Genomic DNA, 15331 nt, shown 5'->3' on the forward strand with positions numbered 1-15331 from the left:
CACTGCACACAGGCACAGCTGCCCACCAGGTGGGACAGGGCCAGGCACCTGCACTGGCACACAGAGACCTGGACAGAGCATGAAGCTCTCAAAAACCAGGATGGAAAATGTCCCTATCCAGCCCCAGCTACCACAGGGACTCTCCCTGATATATCCCTTGGCCATCAGCCACACGTTTTCCTGCCCTTGCTGCTCAAAGCAGTGCTGCATCAGGAAACAAACAGTGGGCTTCCTGGTATGGAACGCTGCAGGCAAACAGCCTGCAGCCATGCTGGTGGGCCCCAGAGCAGGCCAGTGTCACTGTTTGTCCCCAGGATGAGCAGCTGGGGCAGAGCTGGCACTGTAGGCTGCAGGGAGAACGGGGTGCCAGCAGGGCCACTGAGTTGGATTTCCCATGTGAAATCCCCTATCTGCTGGAAGGGACTCACTCCAGGTTTTCCCAGTGCAACGCCAAATCCTGCTCTCACTGCTCATCATCGCCCTCAAAGCAAAACTCTGATTTCATGGGCCTAAGAGCACATGAGCACAGGACTTACCAGTGGGAAAGGAACTCATCCTTCCTAGAAGGCAACAGGAGAAAAAAAAAAGTTCCTCTAAGAGAAAGGAACTCATTCCTTAGTACTGACACCCAGCTGTCTCCATGTTAAAACTCATCTCCCAAGGAGAGAAAACTGCAAGGTGGCAACTGTGCCCCAGCATGCTGCCCCAGGCAGTGCAAAGCAGAGGACAACCAGCCCCGGGACATCTGTGCTGAATGCCCTGCCCTGCTCTGGGAGCAGTGGGGCACCACAAGCAGGTGCTTCCTGTCTGCAGGGTGAACTTGCTGCCTGCACATAACCACTGGTAATGCATTCTGGGTTTGCTCAGAGCACCCGCAGCCTCTCCCCAGCTAGGTGATGGCAGCGGGGAAAACCAGCATCTCCACCACAGCATCGCCTGCACATCCGCAGAATAGTAGCTCTTCCTCTCTTTAAACCACCCGTGCACTTCCCACCTCTGGGGTTGGCAGATGGGGCAGCTCTGAATGCTAATCTCAACAGCCATTACGCCGTTAAGGACCGCCAGAGCAGCCGACGACAGCCCGCCCCAGCCACCTCGCACAAAATGGCGTCGCCACGGCCGGCAGCCCGGGGCAGGAGTGCTCCTGGCTCCTACCTGCAGTCAGCGCCCACTGCTCCTCCAGCCAGGGGAACCCACTGCTCCTCCTTCCTCTGCAGCACAGGCGTGCAGCAGCTGTTGCCACGTTCAGCAGGAGTTTACAACAAAAGTCACCTGGAAGTGCAGGGAGAGCTGTGCTTCAAAAGATTTATTACATATATTTGTACATATTTTACATGAATGGAATGTTAACGTACAACCTAAAAATCAATAAAAAAATATGTTCATTCATGATTATGAACTGGCAGACCATTGAAAAGAGTACCTTAGAACAACTGAAGTCAACTTGCAATCATATTGCTCAATTAAAAAAAAAAAAACAAAAAAAAGAGCACATTTTACATCAGACATTGCAAATTACATTCTGATTTCTGCTCAGGGTAACAAAGGAAGACATCTTGTCCATTAGCACTGCATGGCCGTGCGGCATCGCAGGAGCACACAGCTCACCACCGCTCCACGGGCAGGGCTGGGAAGGGCATAGGAAAGGGGGACATGGGCTGTGCTCCAGCAGCAGGGCGGCCTGCCAAGTGGGAAGAGAGGCAGAGCGAGACTCTCGATCGAGTGATAAGGAGAAAGCCGGAGCACCACTTGTTCCATGTGATGCCTCAGCTTTTAAAATTAAGAAAAACATCCCCCTACAGCTAAGCCTCCTTTCTTCCTTGAAGGTTGTAGTACTTTGGCAATTCCAGCTAAAAGAGAATTTTGGACTGTGTGGTAGTGAATGCTTCAGCATCACACACACAGGAAGAACACAAAATCATGCTTTGCTGTCTCCTGTTAGCATTTCACATCTTGGGAGCTTGTGACCAGTTATGTTGAAAAGAATTTACAGTTACACATAACAAATCAGCAATGGAAAGGACAGATCTGAAGGAAAACAAGAACGGAATTCGGCAACAGATTACGTACTTGTAGCACTGGATTACTTACATTTGAGACTGCCAGAATCGAGCAAATCCTACTTAACCATTGCAAAATCTTTGCCAAAGCACACCCAAGGGCAAAAGTCTCTCAAACAAACATAAATAGATTAAAAGCTGCCAGGAAGATCAGCAAATAGTGGCCCTGCTGCTTCCTAGTTACTGTACGCTGGCAGCTTATTAGAGCAAAGCCAGAACCAAGTCCAATCTTTTTCTGGTGCAGCACATTCCTGTGATGGTTTATCCAAGTGAGTCTTCAGCAAACCATGCTCCACCATGAGGTCATTTCACAGCTCGCCCTGCCATCAGCTCTGATGTACACACGATTACTTCACAGAGCACTATGCAGTACCTTGGGAAGCCAGCAGACCTGGTGTAGCACGGCACTCACAGAGAACCAATTGCAACTTAAGATAAGTCGAAACTCAAAACACTGTGGTTTTGTTTCCCCCCAGTGAGCTAAAATGCCTTCAGCCTGAATTCAGCATCATGTTAATTTATGCTGAAGAAACATCACAGAAGTTTATATTTAGGAAACAAATACTGGACACTGTTCTCTTGTGAATTTCTCTCATATGTTATTTTGAGTGCCAAAAAGTGGGACAAGCTGCTGTGGGATGATGCTGCTACAGAAAAAAGCATGTTTGGTTGGGCTGTAGCAAAACCTGTAACAAGTCCTCCTCTTCTAAAGAGTCGCCTCCACTACTTTTGCAGATGTCAATGGAAAGCATTTCCAAAGACTGAGGGGATATGGCCCTACAGTGTAGCATGTCTTCAGCTAGGAAAAAGAGAAATGCATACTAAAATGACTTTTAAGCTTGGAGGAGTGTGAATCTCAAGATATAGCATTCTTCAAAAATGAGACAATCTTCCATGGCACAGGTGAGCTGGAAGATCCCATAGTAGCATTTCTGCACTGCCAGGTATGCAGTACTCTCTTGGTAGGATTGCAGCTGCACATGCAAATTTAGCAGATACAAGACTGCAATACCAAATCTGCAATACCAAATCTGCATGCAAATATTCTCTTTCGATGTGACAAAACAGCAAAATTCACAAAGATGACATGGCCTTCGTCACAACCAGCATGAGCTTTGTTGCTGTTTACTACTTAGAGATAAGTAATAGTGCCGAGTTCCCTGGTTTTGGGTTGAACACAAGAAATGCAGCAAATTTCTGAAGCCCTTAAATGGAAAAGGCCATAAACACATCTCAGCTATTAGACACTAACCATCCATAAACAGCATGGTTCTGAAAAATCCATGGTTCTGAAATCCATGGTTCTTTAAAAAAAAAAAAAAAAAAAAAAAGATTTTTCACATTTGCTGAGATTTTAGTCTGCTGGGAGTCTCCAGACTCTCAGCAAAGACTTAATTAAAAAGCCAGTGCTGCTTCTAGTGTTAGGAACTAGGATTAATACATAAGTCTGGAAACTAAGATGTAAAACCTCATTTACATCATACAGGGGGAGAAGAAGGGGAAGAAACAGACCACAAGAATCCACTCACACCTTTGTATGTTACCTGCATTTTCCACTCCAATATACTGCAGTACACTTACCCTTAAATACAAAAATTAAATTGATACAAATAAGACGATGTTTTACACTTTATTCTTCCCCAGAATACCACAAATCTGTGGTGTGCTTCAAGTTTTTCTTTTCCCCCGCATCACTGAACTCACAATGTCTAATGTACATGTTGAAAGGAAATTCACTTAACTACTTCCTAAGGAAAATGGTATTAGAGAGATACCGACTTAAAAGAGACAGGACAATCAGTGCCCCGTGCTGACAGTAGCATGGCTCTCTTGGCATTGTACAGAAGACAGCTACACACAGCTCAAATCATAGCCTCCTCCACTAAGAGCTTCAGAACACAAATTGCTACTCAACATATGTAGGTATGTTACAAGCTCAAAAAAACCTCACATTTCATGATAGCATTGAGTCTACTCTTCCTTTCTGGCAAGCAGCATGTCAGCACGTTTATGGCACCCCTGAGTATGGGAATTATTTTACACCCTTACTTACTTAGGGAAGATATAGGTCAGATGACTGAAATACTCTGAAACAGCACAGACTTGGCAATTTTAATATATTTACAGGCAAAGAAGCATATCGCACCACAATATAAGTTATTGCTTCTTGTGGACAAGTGCGGTATTCCTTGATTGAGACACAAAACTTGTTTGATGTTTATTTTTCCCTTCTGAAGCACAACGATTCAGGATCACTGTGAGGTTGTTGTTAAAATGAAGGTGTTGCCTACAGTGAGCAATGTCTACAGCATGGTCACCTCCAACTGACCAACACAGCTGGTGAGAGAACACTTACAAAGGTGAATTTCCACAGGCATTTTCAGAGTCAAACATCGATCTCATGCTTCCACGTCATTCTTGGCTTGGTCTATATTACACATTTTGATAGAAGAAAACCTCTCATAGGCCTTCAGAAGAGATTTACAGATACCAAGAACGCAAAACCAGCATCTAAGGCTGTCCCTGTATCAGTTCCTCACACAATCTGAAGTACTGCAGCTCTCCTGTGCTGATGGAAGCAGGAACAGACTCCTTTCCAGCAAAACCACGTTAGTGGCATGCTTTTCAAATACTGACCCTAAGCGTAGGACAGCAATTCTAACTGTTGGGTCTTTAAGCAATCTATTTGCATCTGAAAGCAGAAAATACAGGTGCCCAAAATGGCAATAAATGAACTAGAGATATGAACTACCAAAATCAAGCTTAAGTTGTAAACAAATTTATGTTTATAATATCTATCTACTTAATTCCCAAGCCAAAGACCATCTACGACCTTGGAGCACAGAACACCCAAACACTAACCTACCCGCGTTACACATCACGTTTCTGCAGGCATGAAGCCAACAGCAAACACCAAATCAATGCAAATGCAACATCTTCAATTTCAGAAGACAGTAGGAATTTAGAACACTGGAAAAGTGGACCTGCAGGCAACACCACTATGAGTATTACAGGTGCTGTTATTCTTCCTACTCCCCACCCGCTGTGATAATACAAGGCAACACAAACATTTCTTGGCTAAAAAGGAAACCGTGCAGAGAACTACTGTACATGTGATATGACTTCAGAATTAAAGCGTGACAAAATAGTTCTGCTCCCACTGAAAAAGAGAACACAGCAGGGCCCCATAGTTACAGGTTCAGCTGAAACTGGTGATGGAAGCCCAAAAATGTAGCAGCAGCAGCAGCATCAATTAAGAAAACTATCTAGTTTGGACACTTTTTCTTTCTTTTTGCAGCATAATGATGGCATTTTACAGTGCAAAATTCAGGGAAAAACTGTTACCCAGGAAATAATTGCTCTGCAAGCAAGACATGGGAGTCTACTAACATGCACTGCACTTGTTCTCCCATATAGCAGCTCCTGTCCTTTGCCCTTTTTGATATGAATCACAGTAACAATAGAAACATGTATGAAACAGAAACCAAATGAGCAGAATTATGTATGTACAATAAAAAAGTTTGAAGTGTGCAATTTATTTTCACTATTGAAACCCACTAAAACTGCTGTCAGAAATAAATATTCATGAATCTTCCCTGTACTGTGAAGTTCAGATACTGCTATGATTGATTCTTGATATCAAAGTTATCCTTCTAAGCCCTGATATCTCTTCTAGTTCTAGTTTGTTTTTTTTTTTTTTTCCTTCCCCTTTCTCTTTTTGGAACTGCAATACTTTATGGAAACTAATACTCATCCACAAGTTTTCCTTGGTGTGCCCCCTGGAGACAGCTGGTGATCCATGGAGCCTTGGTTGTGCCAATATAATACAGTAAAGCAATAATAAATTAAACAAATGCAGGTGCCTTTTTAGAAAAGAAAACAAACCACACTGTCAAATGTTAGCCTCCACATGAAGAGACCAATTATTTAGATTGCAAAGTACTACAAATTCTGCCATCAAAAAAAAAACAAACATTCAAACAAGGAAACAAAGAAAAACTTGCACATTAAAAATTGTGTTTTAAAAATTAAACACAAATCCCACCTCGATGTTATCTCACCCATGCTCATTAATAAAAACCCTCTTGCTGTGCCCACATTTGCAGTTATTCATTTCCACCTCAGGAGGCAGCCTGGAGATGAGAGTAGTACAATAAAATAATTACCTGAAACATTTTTAAAAAAATACCCGTTAAACAAATTACCTTAACTGGCAGCACTTAAAATTGGTAATTCTCCTTTTTTTCCTACTAAAAAAAAGTTGCATAGCTGTAAGATTTTGCTTTGCTGCTTTTTCTGTTTGTTTTTACTCACAAGCAGTGTAAGAGAAGTTTTAGTTACTTAAATAGCAATACAATGTGCAGATTTCAACAATCCCTATAGCTTGGATCAATATAAATTAGTTACCTGTCTCAGATTTACTCTTTGGACTGCATTGTGACAAAGGTTTAATTAGAAAATTTTGACGTATAGTATTCCTGTGCAGAGAAGTTTATGTTTTCTGTTCTTGTAAAAGTGAAGAACATAAAATAGGGTGTGAATTCAGTAAATAAGGTCACGCTGTTAGATTACGCTTAAATTTGCCATTTACTCTTCTTCAGCCAACAAGAAGGTGAAAATGTTCCCACTCAAAAATGGGGCCACCCTCCTGCAAGGGTCTCAGACAGCACGTATCGAACGTCTCAGCTCCCACTTGAGGCAGTAGGAAACGTGTCCAATAACTCGCTTCTTCACAGAACCAGAAGTTAGGCTGAGATTAGGAACTTTGGCCTTCAATACAAAATAGTGTCAATAGCGTCTGTGGGGGAGTAGATTGTTACAGAATGTGCAGCATTTTCAAAATCCCTGTGTGTCCTTTGCATGAGTGTTTGGTATACTGAGCACTACTGGCAAGTAAGTGGTGTCCACAATGCTTTTTCCATGTCAACGTCCATCTCTGCCTTTTTCAGCCACAAAGAACAGTTATTCTCAGGCCAGGCATGCTGTGTTCAGCAAGGGAATCTCAGATCTCCAATGTTTTCTGACCAGTGGAAGCAGCTGTTAAGAAAGCAAAAGGCAAAGTATCAGCATTTCAGCTACTTAAGTATCTAACACACAGAAACATCCTGAACACAAGCACTTTCATTTCCTCTTTTCTCTTGGCCCTCAATTATCACCATCATGCCTGTGAAAAAAAAAAGAAAGCAAACTGGGTTTAACACAAGGTTAGACACTTCTGAGCGTTTACAGAGACAAATGTCTTTACAGACAGCACATGGATTTCTTCCACAATTCAGTTGTTGGGGGCAATTCAGAACATGGGTTGTTTTGTTTATTAATTTTAGCTCATACCATACTGACTTTTAAACTGTCATCCCTGTAACAGCATACCCTCCCTCAGGTTTTCTCTGCTACCCATTCAACAATCCAAGCAAAGTGAAGCAAATGAACAGATGAATGCCAACAGTGATGTCTTCAGATTATGATGACAATTCTCACCTTTAGCAAAACAACCATTTTTGTATCAGTTTTCACCTACTGACTGAATTTCAGTTATGACGTGGAATACTGGTAGCCAAACATCATAAAACCATGACACCATCCCTTTAAGAGTGTTGGTGTTTTGCAGTGCTTGCAAGCAGTAGTTCAGTGCGAGGCAAAGATTTAGAACTAGCCAGCTAAAGGAATAAACCTATTCTTTAAACCTTTGACACTGACTGCAGATCTGAAATAACAACAACTATAAGCTGGAAATACATGAACCTCTGTGGGTAGGATGGATAGAAATGTTAATTATTATTTTTATTTTATTTTATTTTTTACATTCTGGAATGCATTAAGATGAAAGTGATTTTAAAAATACCTAATTTCAACTTTTTTTTAATGATTCCAAAAGCTTTCTTTCAGAAATGCATGCCATGGAACAATCCAAAATTACATAGTTATGCTATTTTGATCTTGCTTCATTTCCATGGAAAAAATACTCTTTAAAAGTTAATGCTAAAGCTTTACTGGCACTGACTTGCCACTTTCCAGCACTAAAACTGGAATACATCATTTCAGACCACACCATAAAAGGATGCAAAACCCTTTTATATATTGTAATATACGTCATTACTTACTGATTAATATTGCAGTTCTGAGACACATTAGCAAATTCACAGGTTATGAAAACAGCATCAAGAGTAATTTCAGATAATCAATCGTAATATTGTTAAAATGTACATATCTAAAAATAAGTATTACCTAAGAACACGAATCTTCCCTTAATCTGATGGATGCTCAGGACAAGATCTATTTACTTCAAACCATTCATCTATGCAGCTGTCGGATGGAAGACGAAAATGAAAGCAATTAACACGAATATCCCAGTAATGCTTCACAGTAAGAAATGCACATTAACTGGTTTCTCATGATTTCCATGTACAGCGGGATTTTACATTAACCAAGAAATGTATGTATATCACACATGCATGTCCACGCTCTTCATCTTCTCATGTTCACAAACAAAAAAAGGAATACCTCATAATTCATAGAAAATTTAATAACCCCAAACCACAGCTGTACTTGAGTATTAAGCACTGTTGAACAACTAAATACCTTACATGTTAAAATCTGTTAGGAAAGCATTTCACAAATTGTTAGCCAGCCTTTATACACAGGTTACTTTACTACTAACACTATCATCTTGTTACATCATTCACTGACATCGTACGTACCATAATTACAGACAGCACTGAAAACAATTATGAAATAGTTTTAAAAAGCACTCCCTCTTAAGCCTAATGGCATTAGACAAGGCTGCTATTACAAAAGTATGTGCAATCCAAGCTCAATAGCTGTGATGTCCACTTCTACAGAAGTGATTCTGGCCTTTTTTTCATGTAAGCGGGAGAAGCTAATTGGGGAAAATGCAGAAAGAAGTCACTTAAAAATCACAGAATCACAGAATTGTAGGGGTTGGAAGGGACCTCCAGAGATCATCGAGACCAACCCCCAAATCATCTTTATCTTTAAATCATCTTTAGTGTGGTTACTGCTTGGCTTTTGTTTGTGCGAAGTACAAAAAGCAACCAAGTTTTAAAGAAGTTACTCTACAAATGCAACTTTCAGGACTTCTAGGTGTGCACCATAAGGAATACTTGCCCTTTATGATATATGCAGAGGCAAGGCAGCCGTGCTATAGTATCTCCCTGCTGCAGCTCTTCCAGGCATATTGCACACTCCCCAGTATCTTTACTCAGCACATCCTCTGAAGAAAGAGAACAAAGTTAACAGTCAAAAAGCAGGCTACCACAAGCAAAACATTCTTTGTTCAGAACATCAAGGGCAGCTACAGAAAACAGTTCTTGTCCTGCAGAAAGAGCTGTCAAGGTGAGCTTGGGTCACGCATGCCATATGACAGAAGATTCCTGATGAGAGACATCTCAACAGCTCAAACTAAAATATGATTATGGTTCAGTATCTTGCTTGAACACAGCCATAGCTCAAAATGAAGTACTGCAGGAAGACAACCACACAGTGGAGATGGGTAGCCACAGTCAGCAGTCAGTAATCCTTGGGGGTTTATATACTCCCAGCAGATGGACGTCCCACAATAGACTGCTCTGATCCAAGCTGGGAAACCTGAGCTCTGAGCCAGGCAGCTGCTACATATGCAAGCTGTGCTGCTGACCCCAGGAGCTTAGCACTGGGAAAAGTTGGTACCATCATCCAGATGGCAACTACTGACTCCTGGACTTTGAGGCTTCATTCTGGGGGGGGGGGGGGTTGCTTAGCCATCCCCTCCTCCCCACATTCAGTTGTCTTGATGGAGGCTAAGTCCAAGCCTGAAGATAATATTTCTCCAGACAAGACACTGCAATTAATTAACTATTACAGATCTTATTATCTTCCTCCTTCTAAACACTTAGCCTATCATTTGCTTTCTTCTGCTCTCCTACTCATCTCTCTTCTATACATCTGCCTTTCTCTAACTTTAGCCAGCCATCCAGGACTTGTATTCCATACCTTCAACCTGAAGGTTCTAAATTCCTGGAGTTACTTATTTTTTTGCATCATTACCAAATCCCATAAGAAATCAGGAGACAGTATGTTTCTGAGAACACGTAAGAATTGGCTTTCAAATAGAGGTTTCTGGGAAAATACATTATTTTTAATAAAAACCTTCTCTCTTGGACACTGCTCTTAGCCAGAATATAGGATGCAGAATTCAGACTTGGCACAATACAAAGCAGGAGATGACATAAGGCCCCCATTTACCAGAAGCAGGTTAGAAGCAACCTCACACAGTGCACAGCTATCAGAAAGGGACCACGCAGCAACCAGCAATCCCTGGCAGGTCAGAAAGGTGCACACTTGGCTAAAGTAGAGACCACATGTTCAAATTCAGCTTAACCAGGAGGAGCCTAAAGGGATTTTTTATGAGGACTGTGATTTCCTGGTACGACTGAGAAACCATCAGTTCTAAGCTATGCTCTCAGGTGTCTCCTGTACTCATCACTGTGGCATTCCAAACACACAAAATGACAAGCATACAACTAAAAAGCCATCACTGTGGGAATAAGTGAGAAGATGTATGAAATCAGGTCTACTGTATTTCTCTAGGAATTGTAGCAATTTACCTTACAGGTGCTTGGGTTTCTAAAAGAGTACTCATTCCATGCTAATCTTCATTGGTTATGCTTAAAAATAGTGTGTAATGCCACGTGTCTTCATGGGCATCTTCATGGGGATATGTGAAATACCCCTAAGAAACTAATAAACAATGCACACACTACAGTGAAGAAAATTAAAAAATGTATTTCACAAATGGTAATATTATTTGTAGGCATCTTGTAAGTATTACAAGACATAAGAATACAAGAACTGAAGAAGGAAAGCCATCTAAAACAATGCAAAAGCTCTTAAATAAAATTCATCTGTTGTTATAAAATCCCAACCTGCCCAGAAGAGCACCCTCTTAATAAACATTTCCTTGACTATTATATTGTATGAGAACATATTTTAATATCTGACACTAGGAGACAAAGATGGTAGAGACAGCACAGTCCTGTTACAACAGAGATATGAATCTCTGCCTGATGCTCTCAGACACGATCCTTAGCACACCTGTTTGCACAAATACTCAGCCAAAAGTCCTACAAGCAGATAGACCCTTCCCACAGCTGGGTCACTGGAAGAAGTGCCATTAATAATGCAAGCATACATCATACACATACTTAATAAAAGTCAAATTCCTAAAGTTATTTTTAATCAGATTGGCAACTGGTACCCAAAACAAAATGGCACTGAGGTTCCTTCAGTGGATTACTTCCAAGGCTCCCTTCCCTTCCCTCAAGAGGGAAGCATTTAGTCAAGCCTTGGTGACAAAAATTAGAATGCTGTCCAGTAAAAATATAATAAAATAAAACATTTCTGTGAACTGCTTTCACATCAGTTTCTACTGTGCACGATCAGGCTTGTCGTGTGTTCCACAGACTTTACAACGCATGGCTCAGAACTCCTGCTGAGTGTTTTAACACGACTTTGCAGCTTTTAGCTAACACCAGGGCGAGATGCCAATTTAAACATCTTTATCTCCCACCAGCCCTGCTGTGTCTGAGACTCCCCTTCTCTCCTCCAGGGCTCCCATAATCTCTCTCCCCAGATGCTGTCACTCTCCCTGTAGCCAATACCAGTCCTACCAAGCAAGCCCCAGGAAAACGCCTTGAGCCCCTGCCTTCAGCCAGGGCTTTCCCCCTGGAATGCAGTGGTCAGTGCAGGCCATGCTTGGCCCAGCCATGCCAGGAGCAGCTGCTGCGAAGGCTGACACGATCGCCGAATGTGGCCTTGGGGATGCAGAAAAGATTCTGTTAGCAAGATTCAATACTTTTACTCCTCTTAAACAACACAGAGTTAGCACTTTGCACTTCTTCCATTACCTTGTGAATGCTAACAGGCTCTCATGCAAGAGGAAAGATAAGTACTGAAGAAACTGGTACAGCAATACCTGTTATAAATGCCCAAGCACAGTTTGGTACTGCTCACCAAAAGCAAAGAAGAGAGGATGTAACATAAGGAAAAAAAAGAAAAAACCACTATTGAGGTTTCAACAATACTACATTTATAACGTTCTTATCAGTGTATTACCTAAATGGAAGTGGGAAGCGGAAATAAGCAGAGGCCACATTTTTCCATTTCGCCCACACGTGCATGCATACACAAACACTCACCACACGCCCACATCCATCTGCCTTGCACCAAACAGAAGGCAAACACTCTTCCACCTTCCAGCCGTTGCAACAAGCACTTACTAGCTGAAGACTGGTGTAAAGATGAACTCTGGCAGAAGAGCAGAGTATTTTCCTCCTGCGTCCGCACAAATACTTTTTCCTCCTCTATCCCTGCTTAATACTACTAATATTTTAACTTCTGGATGTCAGTAGCTTTTTTCCTCCTAGAATCCTGCTTCTGTCTCTGCTGAAAAATGAACTATATTCCATTTGTGCATTTATAGCAAGATAAGTGGTACTGAAAGAAAATACAATCATCCTGGCAGTGTTGCATATCAACTTGATTAAATACCTTTTCTGGAACTTTTTAGAAATATATACAGTAACTATCAGCTGCCAACTCAGCCCTGGTTCAAGTTATAGGTAATGCCTGTGATGAAACAGCCTGCCTTTAAACTGAGGACTGTGAAAGCACATACAATACATACCCTATGGATGAAGTCACTACAATCTGTGTTCCTGCTATTGTTTTTAAATACACAGACTCAGGAAATAATGTAGCAAATCACAAAGGCTGCATTTGGATAAGTGTCACCTTAGAGTGCAGTATTTCATTTCTCTCTAGGCATCCTGTGCAACACAAATCAGAAAGATCTTCCATTTAATCCCATGTGACTTTGAAATACACACTTTTTTCTAAGACTTAAAAACTGAAATTTCCATGGAAGTTGCCACCACAGCTAGCTTCCCAGTGAAGATGACACTGAAGTGCACTCTATCATGAATATGACTAGAACTTTCTGAAATACACCTTCTGAACAGTAACTTATCAGCAGGAAAACTGGCAAAACAAGAGCCTTAAGTTGAAAAACACTGATCAAACTTCAGTAGTACACGTTACCATTATGTGTTATATATTCACTCATTTTCATTACTGATTACTCAGTGAAGTACTAAATATTTATTTTTTATAAAGGTAAACACCTTAATAAAGGTATACATCAAGCTTTAGATGTCCCAAATCAATGTTTTTCACTTATTTTGCCCAAATACCTTACTCTGTTTTTTCTTTATGCAGAGCATGTTTCTTTGAGGCAGCTCAGGAACTGTCTTTACAACTTCATATTGGTGTAAACAAAAGCTTTCTCCCCTAGTCCATCCCCAGCACTGTTAAAGCCAGATGTTTCTTTGACTTGCTCCCTGTACTTCGATACCGTGGTGGGACAAGAGGAAGACCCCTGATTCAGCATTCTGCAGCTAGAGATCGTTCTTGGATGACCAGATCAGTCCTCTTCTGCTGGCCAAAAATTGAGGCAGAAAGATTCCCTGAAGAATTTGTACAGCTCAACAGGCCCTCGATGATCATGCAGTTGTCACTGCAGAAGATGCTGATTTTGTCTCTCTCAGCTTTCCTAGCTACAGGGTCCACCAGCACATTTAGTGAGGCACAGCTGGAGCAGTTGGCTTGGCTCACCTATGAAGCCTGTTCTTTGCAGCCGTAAGTTACAGTCTGCATTGCCTTCAGCAAGAAATACGTCTTCAGAAGAAATGCTGGGTTCCTGAGCAGAAACACTTCTTACACATCTAATACAAACAACCCCCTGCAGCTCAGAGGAAAAGGCATGATTTTTGAAGACCAGTGCCTTTCCCAGAGCCTCAGCTAAGTGATTTTCAGGATTCACCAGCACTAGAAAGAGAAGCACATGGAAATTCAGAATCCAGCTTTTCTGAATAACTTGAATTAAGTTGCTTCTTATTCCACTAGATAAAATAACAACAATAATAATAATATCCCCATGCTACTCAACTACATAAACATTGCCACTTTCCATTCATTTCCAACAAACACAACCTCAAATACCACTGCACTACTTGCCAATTTGGAAACACCTTCTGTACAACGCACAAAAAAAATAACCTCTCTAAAGACAGCTACAGAAAATCTGATATTACCTAAAGAACCAACACAATGTTTGGTGGATTTGGGAGCAGGGAGATGTTTGGCATCTCTCTCTTCACTGCCAGCAACGTGGCAGCTTGTTACAATTTCCTAGGTTAAGTCCAAAAGCTACCACTGTTTGCCCTTTGTCTCTCAGCTCCTCAGTATTGGTCCAAGACTAAGTTAACTATACACAAAAAGCTATCCATTGTGAAAGACTTCCTGAACAAACACTTTGGGCCTCCCCTCTCCTAGAACACAAACATTGTACTGAGGCAGCACGCACACACACACACAAAAAGGAGGAAAGTGAAAGCCACAAGAAAAATATTTGCAACAGAGTAAGGGCTAATTTGCAATATTCCTATCACAAATACCTCACTGAGCTACAGTGAGGTAGCTGGAGAAGTTCCATTGCTTCTCAGCTAAACCCAACATCTTAGGAATTAGATTTAGATTTTTCTGCAACACTTTCAGCTTTCAGAAGCCAATCCCAAGAAATAACTAGATGCTTCCTGTTCAATCAGATAAGGATCAGGTGTGTGTGATAGTGAAAAGTATTTACTTCTCAATGAACAACAACAAAAATGTAATAGACATACTTTCTATTCATCCCGCTTCCCAAAAAGTCTGTATAATTTTAGCTACCTTGATGCAATTCACATCAGGCGTATTAAATAATAGAAAGGAAAGGTATTTGTGCCCACTTAGGGAAGCAGTCCTTTGGTAAAGAAGTTTACCTCAGTGGCCACAATGTAAATCTACCTCCATCTTTAAGCTATGCTGTTTCAATAGAAGATACAATATGGCAAAAAACTTTCAAGTCACAAATAATACGGCTATTACACAACATCCGATTAACATTCTCAGGTTTACATCTGAAGACTCACAATGGAGAGCCAGGCTTTGATAAAAGTCCAAGTAGTCTGGGAAATAAAGCTGCTCAGCTCCTAACAGCAACATCCACAGCCAGTCAATCCTACGCTAAATTGATTAGCTTACCAACTTTCTCAAATCATATTTATGCATCTCCTACAGAGTACTGTGGTGAAATAAGTACTCACACAAGTTAGGTTTTATTAGCCCAGTTGGACACTCCATTTGGAAATGCCCTGTGCTCCTGTCTTTTAGATTAATTG

At 41.3% G+C, this 15331-nt stretch overlaps 1 protein-coding gene across 1 annotated transcript in view; it reads right to left on the reverse strand.

Moving 5' to 3' along the window:
* Nucleotides 1–1291: 1291 nt before the first annotated feature.
* The window catches only part of ZNRF2 (zinc and ring finger 2), a 56456-nt gene continuing 42416 nt past the window's right edge, over nucleotides 1292–15331 (reverse strand). Inside the window, exons 3-5 of the mRNA XM_085226440.1 lie at nucleotides 9186–9291; nucleotides 8286–8363; nucleotides 1292–7097 (exon numbers count right to left, since the gene is read on the reverse strand). Coding sequence (XP_085082566.1) covers nucleotides 8306–8363; nucleotides 9186–9291 — 164 coding nt within the window. The 3' untranslated portion in view covers nucleotides 1292–7097; nucleotides 8286–8305. The remainder of the gene's footprint in view (nucleotides 7098–8285; nucleotides 8364–9185; nucleotides 9292–15331) is intronic.

The sequence above is a fragment of the Meleagris gallopavo genome, chromosome 6, assembly GCF_905368555.1.
Source record: "Meleagris gallopavo chromosome 6, MGAL_WU_HG_1.1, whole genome shotgun sequence".
In the NCBI taxonomy this organism is placed as follows: Eukaryota; Metazoa; Chordata; class Aves; order Galliformes; family Phasianidae; genus Meleagris; species Meleagris gallopavo.